At 37.7% G+C, this 23,348-nt stretch overlaps 1 protein-coding gene across 1 annotated transcript in view; it reads left to right on the forward strand.

The window, feature by feature from the left end:
• flt1 (fms related receptor tyrosine kinase 1) overlaps positions 1-23,348 on the forward strand; it is a 157,869-nt gene that overhangs the window by 21,020 nt on the left and 113,501 nt on the right. The window contains exons 5-8 of the mRNA XM_048597647.1: positions 287-446; positions 5,004-5,140; positions 11,544-11,718; positions 13,140-13,257. Coding sequence (XP_048453604.1) covers positions 287-446; positions 5,004-5,140; positions 11,544-11,718; positions 13,140-13,257 — 590 coding nt within the window. The remainder of the gene's footprint in view (positions 1-286; positions 447-5,003; positions 5,141-11,543; positions 11,719-13,139; positions 13,258-23,348) is intronic.

Raw genomic sequence — 23,348 nt, forward strand, 5'->3', positions numbered from 1 at the left:
TCCTATGATGCTGCTTGGCCTGCTGTGTTCATCCAGCCCTGCACCTTATTATCTCTCTCTGATGACAGAACAGGCAATGACTTGTTGGGACTGTGGTGATTTTTATTTTCATGCTATCAAACTGTTATACTATTTGAAAATTATTGTTTTTGTCTCCGCAGGAATTAATTAAATGTGAAGCAATATTTTAGTTGTTTTTCCTTTTACCACAGAAATATGCATATCAATTTCTTCCTGCCCCAAGATAAGTCACAGTAATAATATAACTTCTGTCTTTTACTTTTAGAATTCCTTGTCCTTTATCGTTGATGGAAAGGAAGTTATATGGGACAGCAAACAAGGCTTTGTTATTCCCAGACCTACATACAAATTTATTGGTCTGCTGACATGTGAAACTAGTGTGAATGGCAAGACGTTTCGGTCTATTTATTTAACACACAGACAGGGTTAGTAGCTGCACTTCCTTTTGTTATTTGCTATTATTATAACTGGTCTATGTATATTCATTATATTGTACTTTAATATCCACAAGACAGATCTTTGCTGATGACTCAGCCACAAATATTGTGTGCTAGATAATTAGTGGTGACATCGTTGAGTAATATATAGCACAGAAAGAGGCATTCTGCCAGTCAAATCTATGCCAGCTCTCCATTGGAGGATTCCAGTCAGTCTCATTCCCCCGCTCTATCCCTGTAGTCCGAAAAATTTCTTTCCAAGTGCCTATCCAATTGTCTCTGCTTCTAGCAACTCTATGGATAAAAAATTCAAAATCATTATTGTTGTCTGCATGAAAAAAAATTCTTCTTCACATTCCCCTGCATCTCTTTCCCAAAGCCTTGAATCCAGTTCTGAAGAAGAGTCACTAGACCTGAAACATTAAGTTTGCTTTTTCTCCACAGATGCTTAGACCTGCTGAGTTTCTCCAGTAATTTCTGTTTCTATTGCAGATTTCCAGCATCTGCAGTTCTTTGTTTAATTTTGCCTTAAATTAATGTCCCCTTAGCCTGTACCATCAGATAACGGGAACATTTCTTCTTTATTTACTTTTGTCCAAATCTGTAATAATCTTGTACATCTCTGTCAAATCTCCCCAATCTCCTTTGTGTCAAGAAGAACAGTCCTAGTTTCTCCAACTTAACTTTGTAGTTAGTATTCCTCGTTTTGGGAAATCTCTGCAAACAGCTAAGAATCTTTGCAACCATTCTAAAATTGTTGACGAGAATTGAATGCAATACTCTAGTTGTGGCCTAATAACAGATTTATAAGGATTAAGTGAAACTTCCCTGCTTTTTAATTTGAAGGGTCTATATATGAAGCCTGAGATCTAAAGTGCTTTGCTACCCAGTCTGTCAATATATCCTTCAAAGATCAATGCCCACAAACCCTTGTGCCCATCATACACACTCTTTGGAACTATGTAATTAAGTATATATTGCCTCTCCCTATCCCTTATGCCATAAATACATAATCTCACACTTCTCTGTGTTACATTTCATTTGCTATTTGTCTGTCCATTCTGATAGCACGCTTTTTCATCGCTGCTGTGGATTCATATGATCCTTATTATTTGTCTCTCTTCCATGTTTGAGCAAATTTTGAAGATTCATCCTATCTCTTCATACCCATACATCTAAGACTTTTGAAACATCAACAAATCTCTCCTCCTTTATGATCTTTCTCCCTTCCTTATCCCCCTTCCCCCATGCAACCTAATAGCTGATAAGTTTTATTCTTCTTTTCTGCTGTATTGCTTGTGAATTGTGCAGTAAGTAAAGTTGGACTGGGTGACTTGATGATTAAGACCATAAGATCAAAAGAAACAGGAACAGGAGTAGGCTATTTGGCCCCTCAATGTACACTGACATCCAATTTAAGTTGAAAGGTTGTATCACATAACATTCCAAGTGTTAAAATTTGAAGCAATTGTCTGCTGGGCAGGACAACATTAAAAAAGAGATTTTTAAACATTTCAGTAATGTGTTTTTAGAAAGTATGATTGTAAAATTCATAAATTTCATTCCTTTAGGTGCAGCTGACTTGCTGGTCAAGTTATATATCTGTCAAATGTGTTACATAAATATTAGTTTTCACAGACAGATAGTAGTACTCTCACCTTAAGTTTTAATGATTCCCATGTATTGTAAATGTTTCTGAATAATTTTATAAACTTCTGAATATTATCATGGACACTGTTTTATTGCCTGCTTTTCAATGTGTTGATGTTTTTCTCTTGTTTCTACCTTTCCTTTTTTGTGTTTTATCCTTATACCAGTGACTTATTCTCAAGCAATAGGTTTGCAGTTTACTGTAATTCTACATTATTGCTTGTCTTCTGCAGTTCATTCCTGTCAAGAAAATGTGTTAAATAGGAAAACTGTCCAGTATGTTCCCAAATTGATTTTACTTAGATATGTGGTAATTATAAATCTTTACATTTATATATAAATAGAAGATTAAAGAGGTACATGTTTCAATTTCAATATGGACCAGTACATATGTATTTTTCAGTGTGTGAGATAACTGTATAACTAGACTGAAAAAAACTGTATCTTTTTGAATTTATATTTAAAGTAGAAATCTCATTTTTAAAAGAATGATTCTCTTCTCAAAGATAATTTATAAAAGTAATTTTTGTCCATTTTGTCAACCTCCTCAGATTGCCTTAATAAAAAAAGTGAATGCTAATAACTGCATTAGGTTGGGGGATAAAAGATAACTGAGTCCAGATTGTGTTTGTGATGCCAGCACAGATGTAATTACTTGGAGTTTCTTGGTGAATTAATCCTTACTACTGGGTGTTAAAAGAATTGTCCATAATAAGCATGTTTGATAGCCTTCAATAGTTTCAGCAAAATAAATGGCCCAGGCTTTTAAGCCAATTTCAATATAACGCTCGCTCACAGAGATCTCCTAATTCCTGAGGCCTGCATTTCACCTTTCTCAATATTAATATGATTCCAGCTCAAACAAAAAAAATCTTTAGAAGCCAGTTACTGTTATGTCACTGAGGAGGCTAAGCAATCAATCACAGATAGTGTACCAGGATACAGAATGCACCACTGTTTAATCATTTGCTGACATCAAAATAAAAATTGGCTCAAATGCCCCAATAAAGATAGAAACTTGTATACCATAAACATACTTTAAAGAAGACATTTTTAAATGTAAAAATTTTGGAATATTTATAATAGTGGAGAAATTCATATTCTATAAATACAAAATCAGTTTTTAAGGGAAGAATCACTCAGCAGTAATTATAGCTTAGTGCACTGCTAAGATCCTAATTGAACATCATTCAAAGAGCTGTGACTTCTTTTGGGAGATTGGATTTACAGCAAGAATACAGTATTAAAAATATAGAAGTTCAGACTAACTCAAGAAATTTTTGAAGATATATGTCAGTGAGGATTTAAACTATGCATTCTGCAGAATATCAAGGAATCACTGATATCAGTTTCTGGATTTCCAATTTAACTACTGGTGGGATATCAGAGGTTTCCGTCAACTTCATAGTCAACGTCAGAGGGTCATAGATTCATACTGCATGACCCTCAGGTCCAACCAAACCGTGCCAAACATTATTCCAAACTAAATGAGTCTCACCTGCCTGCTCTTGGCCCATATCCCTCCAAACATTTATTATTCATATATTTTCCCCTCATGCCTTTTTAAAATCTTTCTCCTCTTACCTTAAAGAATACCCCCTAGTCTTGAAATCCCCCACTCTGTGGAAAAGACACCTGCCATTCACCTTATCTATACCCGTCATGGTTTTACAAACCTCTATAAGGTCACCATTCAACCTCCTACGCTCCAGTGAAAAAAGTACCAGTCTATCCAGCCTCTCCTTATAACTCAAATCCTCCATTCCTGGCAACATCCTGGTGAATCTTTTCTGAACCCACTCCAGGTTAATAATGTCCTTCCTAAAACAGGGCGACCAGAACTGGACACAGTGCTCCAGAAAATGTCTCACTAACTTCTTGTACAACCTCAATATAACGTCCTAACTCCTATACTGAAAGGTCTGAGCGATGAAGGCAAGCATACTCAATGCCTTCTTAACCACCCTGTCTACCTGTGACTGCAATGACAGTCACTGCTGATTGCTTTGCCATCTCTGCTATGCACAACATTTTGGAATAAGTTAATTTTAGAAATGAAACCACTAATCATTCCTGTGAAATTGGAGTTTTATTTTGGGGGAAAAACCCACAATTCAATCAATAATCCACTTCTAAGGTGAATAAAACTAGGATGTAGTTGGTGAATAAGAGATCTTTCCGACACAGATGAGGAGAATTTCTTTTTCTTAAAGGGTCACAGGAGTGTGAAATTCTCTTCCACAGAAGAAAATAGAGGCTAGCTTTTTAAAATTTATTCAAGCCTTACTTTGATAGATTTTGACAGGAAAGGAGTTGGATGTTATGGGGTGCAGTCAGAAGAATGGAGTTTAGACTAGTACCAGATCAGCAATGGTTTTATTGAATGGTGGATCATGCTTGAATGGCTAAATAGCCTACTCCTGTTCTTATTTTTCTATGCTCCTATAATTTATTATGTAATTCTTTGAAAAAATCTTATTTTGTTGTAAAATGCAGAGCAGAAGAGCTATTCTGTTGCTTTGCTTCAATTAACACTTTTCCCCTTATGGGGCCCTGTGCAATGTTCAGTTATGGAGAAAGAGTTCATTCTATATAATGTGCAATGGAGGAAATGTAAAGGGATTTTAGGATTTGGCAACACAAGTTCTGCTGTCAATAAGAAGATAAATCTGCAATTCAGTAGAAAGTGAAAATTGCTGCATGTCATACTGTGGAATCATGCTGTACTTACTAGTTACTGGAGTAGCATTCAGTTATTTTATAGAATGATGAAACAAAATTTGTATTTATACAGAGGAATATGAAGTGATACATGAACTTTGTGTGGTATCCAATGTCAGAGCTTGTTTTACAATGTTACAGTATTAATTATATTTTATCTTTATTAAAATACAGTCAATAGCATCAAGAACGTACAGCTCAATGTAACCAGTCCAGTCAAGATGCTGAGTGGAAAAACACTTGTAATCAAGTGCACAGTGACAGCAAAACTGAATTCAAGAGTTGAAATTGTTTGGGATTTCCCTGGCAAAGTAAGTTTCTTAAGCAGGACATATACTTCAAAGGCATTGAAAGAAACAGTCTAGTTGATAATTCAGCCTTTGTTTTTGGATGTCTCTTTTGCCCGTCAGAATTACCAGGAAATGTTGAAAGACGTTGTACTTAAAGATCAAAAGTATGATTGAATAATTTAGATTGGCAGAGAGCCAGGAAACTGAAAAGATATTGCAATCCCTTTAATTTCACTTTTAAAAACTTTTACACAGTGACAATTCTCCACAGCTTTAAAAAAAAACCTTAACCAACATATATAAAGTAATTTTAGATCATTTAAATGAAGAGAAAGAAAGATCCATGTTTGCACATCTCTATTGTTATGGACCAGACCAGATCTCCTCAAAACCTCAAGGAGATAGCCTAGATCCTAACAGCCATCTTATTTAGAGGCAAATGTAAGGCACTGCATTCCAGATGTGATTTGATTTGTCAAACTACTAGGCTTTAAGCAAAACACACTTTATTTCTTACACAACAGATAAAATACAAACAAAAAAAGAATTGGCATAAGTTTAACTCTATTGAAATATTTAAAAATTAGTTAAATATTACTGAACAACTGCTCCAATAAATCAGCATGGCATAAACCTTGGCAAAGGCAAAATTAGTAAAATAGATTTCCCTCACTTGCTTCAGAGATAGTAGGAACTGCAGATGCTGGAGAATCTGAGATAACAAGATGTAGAGCTGGATGAACACAGCAGGCTGAGCAGCATCAGAGGAGCAGGAAAGCTGATGTTTTGGGTCTAGACCCTTCTTCTGAAATTGACATGCAGAACATTATGAAATACTCCATAGGAAAAACGTATCGTGTTATGTACCCCTGCGTGTAGCAAATTGCATTTTTTGTACTCTGGAAAAATCTGCAGCTCTAGGCCCGAAACATCAGCCTTCCTGCTCCTCTGATGCTGCTTGGCCTGCTGTGTTCATCCAGCTCTACACCTTGTTATTCCTCACTTGCTGTCTTCTTCAGTCCAGGAGAAGAAACACCGACAGAAAGAATCTAGCAGCAGAGAGAGAACACAGGCTTTTGCAGCAACAGAGAGACTGTAACTAGCAGCTTCAACTCCAAAACCCCAACTTCTACAGTTAAAATCAAAATGTAAAACCTGGCTCTGTGTGAGCCCGACTCCACCCATTCATACTTCTTTTGTCTACTTTTCAAAATACCTAAAGTTATTTACTCTGCTTTCCACCGGGCAGACACCATGGCACTAGATTTACGATACCTGTCTTCAAGAGAACCAGGACAGACAAATCCATCTTAAAGACACATCATCATACTATTATTATTCAGTATAAGCTAGAAATGCTTTATTCTTATCCTTTTCAATAGGAAACTTATTATTTTAAGTGCAAACTTTTAAAACCGAGTTCAACTTCCAGACACACAATCAGAACATATGTAAATGTTTAGGAATTTTAAATTCTGCTTTATAGTCCTTGCTTTAGAATAAAGACCTAACCAATTGCTGAAAATCTTCCTTGTACTTGGCATTGAGCACATTATTTTGTAATGATCGTTAGGTATACACACTCCAACACTGGACACATTTTAGGAATGTTATTAAGGTGTCATTAATTACCTTCTAATTGATAAAATGTCAAGAAAGTACATATTTTTGCTGTAAAAAAATTAGGGAAGCATTATTCATACCTTTATTACTGAAATGAAAAGCTGCATAATGAATAGTTAACATCACAAATAGGCTTTCTGGTTAATTGTGTATAAAACATGCTTCAAGAAATATTTTTCTAATTTTGTTTTCATTTTAGCAATTAGTTTGTGTGCAAATCATCACAAATTGCCTAATTCAAACGTGAAATTCATATTTTCTCCTTTTCCTTCCTGCTGAAATTGACACGCAGAACATTTTGAAATACTCCACAGGAAAAACATTTCGTGTTATGTACCCCTGCATGTAGCAAATTGCATTTTTTGTGCTCTGGAAAAATCTGCAGCTCATGAAATGTATATTTAATCAAACAAAGTATGTATTAGATCAAAAGCACTACACTACATTACCCTGTATTACAAAGGAAATGTCCCTTCAAATATGCAAGTAATTTGAAAAAGATCTTTTAGTTCTTTAGGAACAATGCTACACTCCTCTAGTTTGTTGCTTGGTCCTCTGTATGCAAATAATCTATTGTTGTCTTTAATGCTGCTGGATAACAATTGTATCTGATCTGTAGTAATAATGACTTTTCTGGGAAATAGTACTGGTTGCATCTCATCTGATAATTAACATTTTGTTACAATGGGAATTGACAGTTATAATCTAGATTCTACACCATCTGTTCTATATATCGTTGCAATTATTCTCTTTAAAGTGCAGTTAGTTAAGGGAAAATAGGATTACTCATTGATTTTTCTTTTCATTGTGGGATCTGGACATTCAACCTTGGGCTGATAAGCAGCAAATAACATTTCCATCACACCAGTCCCGAACAATGACCATCTTCAACTGGAAATAATCTAACATCTTCACTTGATGTTTAATTACATTATCACCATCAACATCCTGTTGATTATCTTTATCCAGAAACCTGTCCAGATCAGCTACATAAATGCTGTGGCAACAAGAGCAAGCTAGTGTTTAGAAATTCTGCAGTGAATACCTCTTCTTCTGACTCCCCAAGTCTCTCCATCATCTGCAAGGCACAACTCAGGAGTGTGATGAAATACTTTGATTTGCTTTGTTGCAGGCAGCTTCAGTAAAACTCATAAAGCTTGATACCATCTCAAACAAGGCTGTCCACTTTATCAGCACCTCATCCCAATCCTTACTAACATAAGAATTAGGAGCAGGAGCGGGAGCAGTTCATTCAGAGCCTACTGCACCATTCAATAAGACCATGCATGATCTGAACCCTCCACCTTCCCATCTACTTGCAGCAATCTTTCTCCCCCTTGCTAACCAAGAATCTAACTACCTCTACCTTAAAAATACCCAAACTCTTGCTTCCACTATCTTCTAAAGAAGAAAATTCCAAAAACTCTTCAAGAAAACTTCTCCTTATCTCTGTCTTAAATGGGCTAACCCTTACAGTGAGCCCTAATTTCAGATTCTCCCAGAACAGGAATCATCCTCTCTACATCCGCCCTATCGAAACCCTTCAGGATTTGATATGCTTCAATCAGGTTGCTGCTTACATTTCTAAAGTCCAAAGGATACAAGCCCCTTCTGTCCAACATTTCCTCATCAAACAACCTACCTATTTCAGGTATATTTACCAAGTATTAGACTGGTTTAAAAAGAAAACAAAAACAGAAGTTGTTGGAAAAGCCCAGCAGGTCTGGCAGCATCTGTGAAGAAAAATCAGAGTTAATGTTTCGGGTCCTGTGACCCTTCCTTGGAAAGGTAGTCTGGTAAACCTTTCTAATCTGTTTCCAGCAGTTAAATAAGGTGACCAATACTATACACAGTACTCTTATCTCACAGTCTCACCAATGCCCTGTATAACTGAAGCATAATTCCCATACTTCTGTATTCAACTCTGCTTGCAACCAATAATAACATTCTGTTGGCTTTCCTAATTACTTGGTGTACCTGTATACTGACCTTTTGTGATTCATGCATAAGAACACTCAGATCCCTCTTCATCTTGGAGCTTTTAAATCTCCAACCATTCAGATTAAATGCATTTTTAAAATTCTTTTTTGCCAAAATGGAAAATTTCACATTTTCTGCATAATACTCCATTTATACTGACATTGCATCTCTATTGACTACCCCTTACCCTAATTTGCCAGTTCATTTTAGCTATCTCTGTTTTCATCTCCACATAATTACCCAAATTTGTTTAAAACACTAGCCTTAGACCCACTCTCTGTCCCTCAGATTTAATGCAGAGTTCAATCATATTATGCTACTACCTAGGGGTGCTTTCCTAACGAGATAATGAATTAAACCTCTCTAATCGAATACTACCAGATATCACAATGCCTGCTGTGTGGCTGGCTACACAAAGTGGTGTGTTCAGAAACTATCCTGAAAACTTTCTATGAATTTCTCATCTAGATTTCTTTTGCCCATCTGATGTTTCCAGTTCATATGTTGAATATAACCCATCATGATTATTACCATTCCTTTACCGTAAGATGTAAGGGCAAATGTAGGCCATTTGGCCCATTGAGTCTACTCCACCATTCAATGATAAATTGGCTGAATTTATAATCCTTAACTCCACTTTCCTGCCTTTTCCCCATAACCCTTGACTCCCTTACTGATTAAAAATCTGTCTGTCTCAGCCCTAAATATATTTAACAACCCAGCTTCTACAGTCCTCTGCAATAAAGAATTCCACAGGATCACTACCCTCTGAAATAAGAAGATCCTCCTCAACTCTGTCTTAAATGGGTAATCCTTTACTCTTAGATTATGTCCTCCAGTCCTAGACTCTCCCACAAGGGTCAACAATCTCTCAGCATCTACATTGTCAAGTGCTCTAAAAATCTTGTATGTTTCAATAAAGTCACGTCTCATTCTTCTAAACTCCAATGAGTACAGGCCCACCTATCCTACTCCTCCTCATAAAACAGTACCCTTCATACCCAATATCAGCCTAATAAACCTTTGCTGAACTGTCTCCAATACCATTATATCTTACCTTAGATAACGGGCCCAAAACTGTTCACAGTATTCCAACTGTGGTCTACACAGTGCCTGGTATGATTTGATTTCCTTATCTATACATTCCATTCTCTTTGAAATAAAGATCCCATTATTCTTTCTTTGCACCCCATTCTACCACGTAATTACTGTTGGAGGGCCTGTAAATCACTTCCACAAGTGACTTCTTGCCTTAGTTGTTTTACATCTCTACCCCAATCATTACACATTCTGGTTTCCTGAACTTGAATCATCTTAATTAATACAGTCATTTCTGTATGTTTTCCTCACTGCCAGACCTTCCTAAATGTCATGTATCTTTTTAATATTCAGGACCTAATCTTGTATCATCCTGCAACCATGTCTGGCTAATGGCTGTCAGATTATATCTTTTCTATTTATGCTATTAATTCATCTGTTTCAAATGTTATGTACATTCAGGTACAGAACCTTTTAGTTTTCTCCTTTTATTATTTTTGTAACCTCTATCATTACCTGTTGATCTGCTCTTCAATTTATATGCTATCACTTCTCTTACAGTCTATTAATCATTTTCCATAGTAGTGCATTTCCATCTTGCCATGTTTCTATTCTATGATAAGATGTACCTTCCCAAATTTGTTTCCTTGCTACCGCTATTTAATTTAAAATTCTCTACTTTCCTAGCCATGTGACTCACGAGAACACTGGTGTCCACGTGGCTCAGGAGTAAACCAATACTATGGTACAGATCCTAACTTACCTAGTATGGTGCCATCGTCCCTTGAACCAAAACCCACTTCTACATACCAGTCTTTTACTGATGCATTCATTTCTCTAATCTTATTTGACCAATGCCAAGTTGCATATGGCTCTGGATAATCTCAGGATTATTGCCTTTGAGATTCTGCTTCTCAGTTTGGTGCATGGCTCCTCATATTAACTCTACAGACCCTCTCTTTGTCCTGTCCACATTATTAGTACCTACATATACCACAATGACTTCATGCACATCATAAGATTTTTGCCAGCTCTGAGCAAATGTCCTAAACCTTGGCACTGGGCAGGCAACACTTTCTTTTTGCATTTGAAATATTTGCTGCATTCAACAAAGGAGCGCAGTGGCGGCAAAGTATCGTCTATAAGTCACACTGTAGCAGATCGCAAGTTTCCAAATCTGGGACCCCTACCCCTTAGTATGGGATTGTCATTGCAAATTCCCCTGCAAGACACCCGCTATCCTAAATTGGAATTATATTGCAGTTCTCTCATTCTCACTAGGTTAAAATCTTTGAAATCCTTCACAAATAGCTCCCTAGTATATACACATCACACTGCAACAATCTAAGCAAGTTCACCAGAATGATCTATCAAGTGCAATTCGGGATGAATAGTAAGTGCTGATCATGTCAGTGACATTCATTTTCCATGACTGGAAATAATACAAAATTTGCATAGTCTTACTTGATGACTCAGTTCAGAAATGTGTGGCAAAGTATGAGACCAAATTGTATGTTGGATCAATGGAAAATGCTCAGTTATCTGTCCTCAGGCAAGCATTAATGAAAATATTGCAATTATCTTCAACTCAAATTAAGACAGTGAAAAGTCCAATTTACTATTTCTGAACCCTAACCAGTCAGCATTGCAATTAGCATTAACGAGTATGATGGAGGAATTGGGCCAGCACTTATGCCTAGCCCCATTGACAATTATTGTAAAAGATAAATGAAATGACATCACTGACTGAAATTACAATTTTAACTACTTCTGTTTCTTTCAGGAAAATAGAAATGCATCTATAACCACTAGAATTGACCAGACAGACCCTAGAATAAATACATTTTACAGCACATTTGTTATAGACAACGTGTTTACATCTGACAGGGGAAACTACATATGTCAAGTGAAAAGTGGGGAAACTATGAAAAAAAGGAAAGCAACAGTTAATGTTTATGGTAAGAAATAGTAAAATAAAATCAGCATTCTATGTAAAAATATTCATTTATCCATTAGTCATAGAAATCTTTCCTGCAACCTCTTGTACTCTAAATGCGATGTGCAAGTAAAGGTGTTATGCAGGCCAGAAAACAAGATGTTTGCAAACCTGCCAGGTATGTTTCCTTGCTGATGTTTGATGTACACAAGACAGTGTAACGTTCAATCCCAAGAGCTTTTGGAAGGAAACCTTTCCATTTTGTGGTTTTAAATTAATTCTAGAGACTATTTAGATTAGATTTAGCCTGATTGAATGTATTATATATTTCCAAGTCAAATATGCTAATTATTTACTTCACATTATTAAGGCAATTTTTAATGTAATAGAAAACAAGCAAATTTTCCATCAAAATAAATGGATGTGAAATTCTGCTCCCTGATGGCATGAATTTCTAAAACCTTTAAGTACCTATAATGTAAAGATAATAATTTACAATTAAACAATGACAAAGTTCATATATTAGTTTGATATGAATAGGTTTTATTTGCTTTTATTTAATAATGTGACTTATGATATTGAAATACCTCACAGATCTTCACAGTCAATATAATTACTATCATTTTATAGAGCAGCCAATTTGTAGACCACAAGATTCTGCAAATATCATTCATACAAATGTGCAGTCAATCTATTTTGGCTTGTGCTTGTTGAAGGATAAAAGCTATTCAAGTTGCTAAGAGAAACACTCACCTCTTATTTGGATGGCATCATGTGACTGTATTGTTGCCTGGACAAACAGACAACTTTTCTGATTTAATGATAGAGAGTTTTCATGGAGCATCCAAAAGGTGACATATCAGGAAGGGAGGCTCTCATTCAAAAGTAAGTTGTTTTTTAGGCATTCTATATTCCAGAAAAGAAGTTTAAATAATAGGAAGAGCCGAAGGAGCTGTAGTACTATTTTTGACACGATACCACACGTATGATGTGAGATAATGCATGTTAATGCAATATTGCAACTGGTAAATATTTTTAATGTATTTAAAAATGTAGACTTTGCATTTTTGGTACAGATAATGATCCCTATTTAATTAACAAACCATTTTACTATTTTATCGTTATTTTATGAAACTGTTACCTTAACAAATTCACATGGTTCTAGTCTCTGTTCTGAAGTAACAAATTCTCAAGTATACTTCAAGGTTTACAGATATCCTGCCATGTAATTTCAATGCACACATAAACCCAACATTTCTTTTGCTTGCATTTTTGTGTTAAATTGATTGCAGGAGAATCTGAAATCCATGTTACCAGCATTTTGTAATACATGAATATAGGATTGTCATCATTACACATCATAAATCATGTAAATTACTTCAAAAAGAAACTATTACTATCACTAAAAATGTTTGCATTCCTTGTTTATTCTTCTCCAAATAGCAAAACCATTTATTAATGCCAGATGCCGGAAATCATGTATTGCGGATGTCCTTGCTGGGCAGGGGGCCTATCGTTTTCCAGTAAAAGTCAAAGCATTTCCACCACCAGAGATTTTATGGTAAGATTAAAGTTAACAAACTAATTTGGAAACTGACCACAAGAAATATTGCCTAAAGAGTTATCTGTCTTTACATGACTTCACCACTGAATCAGGAATGGGGAATGGGGGCAAAACAGTTTGTAAGAATTGAAGGCCTGTAATTCACAATGGATAACTATTTATTTAGTGGATTGCAATGCAAAATCTTAAACTTACTCATGCCAAGCGTGGGTGGGAAATTTCTGACAGCTAAATACAGGGTCTGTGCTTTGCATTCTTGTTTCGGTAGTGGTGTGTTACAGTTCAGTTACAGTCAATGTTGCTCTGACAACATGCATTGTACATTCATCATGTTCTCTGAAGCTGCGGGTAATGATAGTGGAGGCTCCATCACACAAATGACCAGGCCATGTTATGAATGTTCCTGGGCTGGGTGTCAAACCCAATCCTCCTGGCTCAGAGAGAAAGAGTGTTACCCTCTTCCTCTTCATATTACTGCCTAATATTTTACTATTTTGAATCATTTTGAGAAGACACAAGAAAAGTGTTTGAGGGTAGTGGCACAAAATTATGAGTACTTAAATACAAACAAAATTTGCTTTATTGTTTTTAGAATCTAATTAGTATTTAATATCTGCTGAAACTAAGATTAAATTAAGATCCTCTACCAAAGATAGGAAAAGATGCATTGAAAGAGTACAGTGTACTGTATTCATTATATTGGAGCTAAGGAAAATATGCCAGAAGACCCTCGAAATGTTTTAATCTCAACTTTCTGCAACAAAATGCTCTTGTGTCTGCATGGGTTTCCACCAGGTGCTCCAGTTTCCTCCCACAGTCCAAAGATGTACAGGTTAGATGAATTGGCCATGCTAAAAATTGCCCCGTAGTATCCAGGGATATCCAGGTTAGGTGGATTAGCCATAGGAAAAACCCTATGCTGTGTTATAGTGATGGGGTGCGGTAATAGGTCTGGGTGGGACACTTTTTGGAGAATTGAAGTGGACTCAATGGCCTGAATGGCTTCATTCTGAACTATAGAGATTCTATGATTCTACATGTGGTTTAACATACTAATTAGTGTACTACTGTATATGTACACACTTTGTTATACATTATCAGGAAACAATGTAAGTTAGGATGTGATATATTAGTTGGAACACTGTTGATCTACAACTAACACATATATAAAGAGCTGTCCTGCAATTCTGTTATTATTCAATAAAGAACCCCTTATTTAGTTTATCAGTCATTCTTGGTGCATTTATTTGTGTTAAGAAGCAATATCACAACAATCCCCACATCCCTCGATTCCACTAGCACCCAAAATCTATTGATCTTTCTTTAATATAGTCAACAATTCAGCAACTGCAACTCTCCAGGATAGGTAATTCCAAAGATTACCAACATTTTCCACGACTGTTTATACTCATCTCATTCTCAAATGGTCAACGCCTTGTTCAGAGTCTGTGATCCCTAGTTCATGATGTCCCAGATAGAAGAACCAGCTCCTGCCAAACCAGTAAGAATTTTACCCATTTTAATGAAATTCATTTTTATTTGGGTTTGGTTTTTTTGTTCTTTAATGGGAAATGGACATTTCTGGCAAGGCCAGTTTTTGTTTCCCATTGCTAATTGCCCTTGAGTTGAATGGTTTACTAGGCTAATTCAGAGAATATTTATGAGCCAATCACATTGCTGTAGATCTGGAATCACAAGTAGGTCAGACCAGGAAGGATGACAGATTGCCCTCTGTGAAGAACGTTAGTGAACCAAGTGGGGTTTACAACAATCAGCATTACTGAGATTAGCTTTCGATTTCAGATTTATTAATTGAGTCTAAATTCCACCAGCTGCCATGTGGGATTTGAACCAATATCCCTTGAGAATTACCCAGGGCCTCTGGATTACTAGTTCAGTTTAGTACCGAAATGTCACTGTCTCCCCGTGATAACATGTCACCTGGAATTCTACCAGTTAAACTATATGAATTTGTGTTAAATGCTGGGAGTGGGTTTGAAACTGGGAAAGTTAGTCAGAAATTTGGATTAAAGTTTTAATATCAGACTGTGGGAAAGTACTGAGCAGGATGATTGAAGATTTTGTGTTAAGATCAGTACTGTTTGCAATTTATAAAAGTGAGATAGAGTTTAAAGTAGTTGAATTTTCTTATGACATCAAACTCTGAAATGCTTTGGAGATATCTAGAAATTACTGAATAACAATGATTTTGCAAGCAAATCTCACAATTTGTTAATCATGTGATCCTGTTGCTTTACTTGCGAGTATTCAATCTAAATATACCAGTCAGTAGAACAATAGGTGACTAAATTTAATGCAGAAACTGTGATGTGTTACACATAGGAGGAAAAATTGGATGTCATGCAATCTTTGTGACTGGCATCTGAATAGTTAGTTAAGAATAGTTAATAATGAAAACAAGACTCAAAATGTTAGCTTGCTTTCTCTCCATTGCTGCCTCACCCGCTATGATTCCCAGCACTTTTTATTTTCAGTACAGATTCCAGCATCTGCAGTAATTTGCTCCAAGGTAGTTAATGAAGTCCATGTGCTATGGCATTGTGGGTCTACCATTATCTTTTCAATGGCAACTAAGGACAGGCAGTAATTGATGGCCCCGTGAGTAACACCCACATTTCATGAATGAATTTTTCAAAAAATTGAAAGAAGCCTCTGAGTCATAGTAGACTTGAAAATATCTAACCAATGCTCATCTGTAATAAAAAAAGGCAGTGAAAAGTTTAACTATTTCAACAAAGCAGTAGAGCACAAATTAGAGGAAACAATGAGCAAAGTTGATAGGTTCTGCTCAGACTGCTAGTTGAACATTGTATCCTGTTTTTTACCATCAAGAAACAGACCTTCAAGCACTAGAGACAGTGCAGAGAAGAGTGCAGTATTAAGAAACAGACTTCTGAAGGAAGACTGGAAAAACTAGTGCTTTTAAGTCTAGAAACAACAATCTAAGATTTGGACTTATGAAAGTAATATGTTATTGAGAATTTTAGAAAAATGATTAGCCTGAGTGGCACAGTGGTTAGCACTGCTGCTTCACGATGCCTAGGAGACCTGGGTTCAATTTTGCCCTCACGTGGCTGTTTGTGTGGAGGTTGCACAATGTCCCTGTGTCTGTGTGCATTTCCTCCAGGTGCTCCGGTCTCCTCTTGCAGTCCAAAGTTGTGCAGGTTAGGTGGATTGGCCATGGGAAATACAGGATTACAGGGATGGGGAGGATCTGGGTGGGATTTTCTTCAGTGGGTCGGTGTGACTTGATGGGGCGAATGGCCTGCTTCCACACTGTAGAGATTCTATGGAATATTTTAAATTAATTTATTTACCTATATAAATGAAATGAAATTAAATTAAAAATTTAGAACTGGGATGAATGAAAGATTCAGACAAGTAAATCGTTGTTTAAAAGAAGGAAAAATGTCTTTAAGCAGAGTGATCAAGTTGTAGAATCAACTTCAAATACCCTAGAAGCGTTTAAGCAACAATTTGATGCTTCAATTGGTGTGAGTTAGGATCTCTATACAGGTGAACGAAGTAAAACTGATTAGTCCTCCTGGTATGTAACAATTTTGTAAATTAAAAATCTACCAAAGTGGATGAAAAATTGTAGATTATACCCCTTGCCTCACTATATCAGGGTAAAGAATAACAGAACTCCAGAGGCAGAAGATTGGAGCTGTGATTCGGGGTCTGAGGTTTCTAAACAAGGTAACATGAAGCAGGACAGTAAATCCAAAAAAAGAGCAAAGATTGTGAATTTAGTATGTGCAGTTTGTCTAGATTAGTGAGGCTAGGTCAGTAGGAACATACAAGCAGAAGTAGACCATTCCACCCCTCTTGCCTTCTTTACCATTCTAGATAATGGCTGATCATCTACCTCAATGTCAGATTCCTGTGCTATCCTCATATTTCTTGATGTCATTTGCAAATAGAAATCTAACAATGTCTTTCTTGAGTTTAACTTAATGCCTGAGCTTTCACAACCCTTTATTGTAGGGTATTTCAAAGACCCACAATTATTTGAGTGCAGAGGTGCCTGCTCATCCCAATCCTAAATGGCTTGCCTTTTATTTTGAGACTGTATGCACTGTTCTGGACCCCCTCGGCCAAGGGAAGCATCTTTTCTACATATACTCTGTCTGTTCCTTTTTAGAATTCTGTGTATTTCCATGTGATCAACCCTCATTCAACTGAACTTCAGAAAACATAGGCCCAGTTTTCAACTCTCCTCATGAGACAGTTCCATCATCACAGAAATTAGTTTGGTGATCCTTGTCTACAATCCCCCTATAGCATCTATATCCTTCTTTCGGCAAGCAGTGAAGAACTGCTCACAGCACTCTAGGTACGGTCAAACTAAAGTTCCATGCAAATGAAGCAAGACTTCTTTGCTCCTGTATTCAAATCATTTTACAGTAATGACTAACATACCATTTGTATTCTGAATTGGTTGCTGCATCTGCATACCAGTTTTCAGTGACTTTTGAACAAGGACACCTGGTTTCCCTTAGATTTTAACACTTTCCAATCTCTCACCATTTAAGAATCATTGTGCTCTTCTGTTCCCCCTGCCAAATTGGATGAAAAATGGCAGAGCAGGCTTGATTGGCGAAATAACCACTCCTGCTCCTGTTTTCTGTTTTTCTGTTCCTATAACCTCACAATTATCTACAATACATTCCATCTGCTCATTCACTCAGCCTGTCTCAATTTCTTTGAAGCTTTTTTGCATTCTCCTCACAACTCACCTTCTCACCAAGTTTTGTATTGCCTGTAAACTTGTAAAGATTACAATTGGTCTGCACATCCAAATTATTGACACAGATTGTGAACAGCAGGGACCCAAACACATTAGTTTGCTTGGACTTATCTCACTTTACCCAGCAATCTTAAGCCGTTCTCGCACAATCCTTTTCCCAGCTTCATGTTCATTTCCTCACGGGGAGAATTAGTGAGGTCCAACTTTTCAGCCTCTTGCTTCACACCCAAAATTCTAGTTTCAGGACGACATCTGTCTTTCTACCTATGTCATTGGTGCCAATGTGGACCATGGTTACTAGAGCTTTACTCTCCCCTGAAAGAATATTTTACAGCCACTCTGAGATCCTTGACACTGGCACCAGAGAGAAGCAGCATGTTGTTATGGAGACATGACCACAAAAACTCCTGTCTGTTCCCCTAACTATCAAAGTACCCAACACTTTTGCCCTTCCACTCTTCTTCGTCCCACCCTCCCAGCTCTGCAGTTGAGCCACTTGCGATACCAGATGTTTGGCTCTCATTACATTACTTTGAAGGACCATCACCCTCACCAGTCTCCAAAACGGAAAGCCAATTAATGAATGAGAGAGACTCCGGGAATTCTGCATTGTCTCTCTAGACTGCCTAGTGGTCACCCATTCCCTCTATGCCTACAGGATTTTAATCTGTGGTGTGATTGCTTTGTTAAATGTGATATCATTGTATTTTTCAACTTTGAAGATGCAGCATTGTGACGCTCAAATTCTAAAACTTGAAGCTCATGCTTTTGCAGCTAGAAACATCATCTAGACCATAGAAAGCATCCACATGGCATAGAATTAGCATTTCATGCAGCAAAGCTATCCTGCTGTGCCTTAAAGCTACTTTCAGACTATTTAATTTAAATTGGAGTTGAGAAAGCAGTAAGTACAATTCCTCACCAACTGGCCCTAATGAATATAGCTCTGTCTTTGATTGTCTGTCTTAAATTCTTTTCTCATTTGCTACTCCAGATGATACTGTCTACTGAGTTAGGGTCCTCATCTCATTCACTCAGTCCTGCAAAATGGTCAACTGGATGTACCATGAGAATAGAAATGGGGAATAGATTCCTAGATGAGCTGGAGTTTGCGTGGTGTGGAGCTTTGCATGTGACAAAGACACTGCAGGTCAAAGAAGCCCCTTTGTGTGCTGACACACTGAGCTGAATTCAATGCAGTTGTCAAGGAAGTGTGGCAGCTGCGTCCATTGGGGATGAACAGCACCAGTCTCCTGGCAACAGCCAACTCCCCCACCCTGTCCTACCCTGATTACGTGGAGGACATGGGGGAAGGAGAGGCTGATCCAGGATTCCTGATTACCAGTTCTTGAATAAGAACATAAGAACTGGGAGCAGGAGTAGGCCATCCGGCCCCTCGAGCCTGCCCCGCCATTTAATAAGATCATGGCTGATCTTTTTGAGACTCAGCTCCATTTACGCGCCCACTCACCATAACCCTTAATTCCTTTACTGTTCAAAAATTTATCTAGCCTTGCCTTAAAAACATTCAGCGAGGTAGCTTCAACCACTTCACTGGGCAGGAAATTCCACAGATTCACAACCCTTTGGGTGAAGAAGTTCCTCCTGACCTCAGTCCTACATCTGCTTCCCTTTATCTTGAGGCGATGCCCTCTACTCCTAGTTTCACCTGCTAGTGGAAACAACCTCCCTGCCTCCACCTTATCTATTCCCTTCATAATCTTATATGTTTCTATAAGATCTCCCCTCATTCTTCTGAATTCCAATGAGTGTAATCCCAGTCTACTCAGTCTCTCCTCATAATCCAACCCTCTCAACTCTGGAATCAACCGAGTGAATCTCCTCTGCACCCCCTCCAGAGCTAGTATATCTCTTCTCAAGTAAGGAGACCAAAACTGCACGCAGTGCTCCAGGTGTGGCCTCACCAGGACCCTATACAGCTGCAGCATAGCCTCCCCGTTTTTAAACTCCATCCCTCTAACAATGGCAGACAAAATTCCATTTGCCTTTTTAATCACCTGCTGCACATGCAATCCTACTTTTAGCGATTCATGCACAAGGACACCCAAGTCTCTCTGCACAGCAGCATGCTGCAATTTTTTTACCATTTAAAACATAGTCCATTTTGCTGTTATTCCTACCAAAATGGATGACCTCACACTTATCAACATTGTACTCCATCTGCCAGACCTTTGCCCACTCACTTAGACTATCTATATCCCTCTGCAGACTTTCAGTGTCTTCTGCACACTTTGCTCTACCACTCATCTTCGTGTCATCTGCAAATTTTGACATACCACACTTTTGACATACCACAGTCCCCAACTCCAAATCATCTATGTAAATTGTAAACAATTGCGGTCCCAACACGATCCCTGAGGCACACCACTAGCCACTGACTGCCAACCAGAAAAACACCCATTTACCCCTACTCTTTTCTTTCTACTGGTCAACCAATCCTCTATCCATGCCAATACATTACCTGTAATACCGTGCAACTTTATCTTATGTAGCAGCCTTTGGTGTGGCACCTTGTCAAATGCCTTCTGGAAATCCAGATACACCACATCCACAGGTTCCCCATTGTCCACCATGCAAGTAATGTCCTCAAAGAATTCCACCAAATCAGTTAAACATGATCTACCCTTCATGAACTCATGTTGGGTGTTCCCAATGGGACAATTTATATCCAGATGTCTCACTATTTCTTCCTTACTGATAGATTCAAGCATTTTCCCCACTACTGAAGTTAAGCTAACTGGCCTATAGTTACCTGCTTTTTGTCTACTTCCTTTTTTAAACAGTGGCATCACATTGGCTGTTTTCCAATCTGCGGGAACCACCCCAGAGTCCAGTGAATTTTGGTAAATAATTACTAGTGCAATTGCTATTTCCCCCATCACCTCTTTTAGTACCCTGGGATGCATTTCATCAGGGCCAGGAGACTTGTCTACCTTTAGCTCCATTAGCTTGCCCAGCACTGCCTCCTTAGTGATGGTGATAGTTTCTAGGTCCTCACCTGCTATAACCCTCTTCCCATTAGTTTTCGGCATGTTATTTGTGTCTTCCACAGTGAAGACCGACACGAAATAACTGTTTAATGTCTCGGCTATTTCCTCATTCCCAGTTATTAAATTGGCCTTCTCATCCCCTAAAGGACCAATGTTTACCTTCGCCACTCTTTTACGATTTACATATTTATAGAAACTTTTGCTGCCTGTTTTTATATTCTGAGCTAGTTTACTCTCATAATCTATCTTACTTTTCTTTATAACTTTTTTTGTGGCTTTCTGTTGGCCTTTAAAGATTTCCCAGTCTACTAGTTTCCCACTACTCTTTGCTTTTTTGTATGTGTTTTTTTTCAATCTGATACTTTCCTTTATTTCCTTAGACATCCATGGCTGGCTTTCTCTTTTCCTACAGTTCTTCCTTATTACTGGAATATACTTCTGCTGAGCACTGTGAAAAATTGTTTTGAAAGTCCTCCACTGTTCCTCAATTGACCCACCATAAAGTTTTTGCTCCCATTCTACCTTAGCTAACTCCTCCCTCATTCCTTCATAGTCTCCTTTGTTTAAGCACAGGACATAGGTACTGGATTTAACCTTCTCACGCACCATCTGTATTTTAAATTCGACCATACTATGATCGCTCCTTCCGAGAGGATCCCTGACTGTGAGATCATTAATTATTCCTGGCTCGTTACACAGGACTAGATCTAGGATAGCTTGCTCCCTCATAGGTTCCATTACATATTGTTCAAGGAAATTATCGCGGATGCATTCTATGAACCCCTCCTCAAGGCTGCCATGACTGACCTGGTTTGACCAATCGATATGTAGATTATAATTGCTGTACCATTTTTACAAGCATTAGCTATTTCTATGTTTATTGCCTGCCCCACCACGATGTCATTATTTGGTGACCTATAGACCACACCTATCAGTGACTTCTTCTCCCTGCTATTCCTAATTTCCACCCAAATGGATTCAACATTTTGTTCAGTAGAACCTATATCATCTCTCACTACTGCCCTGATATCATCCTTAAAAATCAGAGCAACACCACCTCCCTTATCTTCCTGTCTGTGCTTCCGAACAGTTTGATACCCCTGGATATTTAACTCCCAGTCATGACCTTTCAGTAACCATGTCTCTGTAATGGCCACTAAATCGTACCCATTTGCCATGATTTGCACCGTCAACTCATCCACCTTGTTTCGAATGCTCCGAGCATTCAGATAAAGTGCCCTTACGCCAGTTTTTGCACCTTCTTTTTGGTCCTATTACCTCCATTACTAACAGTTCTTGAGTTCTCCTTCCCTTTAACTTTTTTCCTAATTTTCAATGGAGTTGAAGCTTCCTCGTCACCTGCTAACCTGCTGCTTTGCCTTACATTAATTGTTATTCTCCTTCTACGCTCACTTCTCCCTTTCCCCCTACTTATATCAGTTAAGTTCTTTAACTAACAAATTGATGCCCATTGCCCCTGAGTGCACTGCAAATTTGTGGTGGCTCAATAATTAAAAATGAGGAAAACAGTTTTCTCACACCATTGGAGGACCGCCCAGAGGAGATGGGTGTTGTAGAATGGGAGGAACTGTTCAAATTGGTGGAAGAGTCCAGAAACAGAGGGCACTGATTTCAAGTTAGTGGCAAAAGATCCAAAAGCAATATAAGATCAAATCTTCTTCGTGTAATGAGTGGTTAGCATAAGATTGATATTGTCTGAGAGTGCAGTGGAAACAGATTCCATCATGGCTTTCAAAGAGGATTTTGATAATTATCTGAACATAGAAAAAAAAATTGTGGGGCTATTGGAAAAAGGTGGTAGAATGGGAATGGCTTAGTTGCTGTTTTAGGGAACCAGCATAAACATGACAAGCCAAGTGGCTTCCTTCAGTGTGGTAGTCATTCCTTGAGGTATATATAGTTTGTATTTTTTAAAAATCTCTTAACATTTCTGTATTATTTTAGCATTTCCTTAATTTCAACTTCTATCCTTTAGTGCGATTTGAGCATCACGAGCACAGCCCCCATTTTTTGTTCAACCCTGATGCCCCTGAGATGATGTTGATTCCAATCTTTATTTTGCTGTCTATAAAATCATATTATTGTGTGAAGAAATGTCTGAGATTCTATACTTCCTGATTCATTGTCTTTGAGAAATCTTCAATGCGTCTAAGTGTTATATTGATGATATCACTGTTGGTAGACATCTGGAACTTTGGCTTGGCAACAGATTCGTATCAGTAAAGGGAGTTCATGCTGCAGCCATTGCTAGAACTTTTCAGGCAGCTTCCTTCGAGATCAGTGGA

The sequence above is a fragment of the Rhincodon typus genome, chromosome 6 (assembly GCF_021869965.1).
Source record: "Rhincodon typus isolate 14 chromosome 6, sRhiTyp1.1, whole genome shotgun sequence".
NCBI lineage: Eukaryota > Metazoa > Chordata > Chondrichthyes > Orectolobiformes > Rhincodontidae > Rhincodon > Rhincodon typus.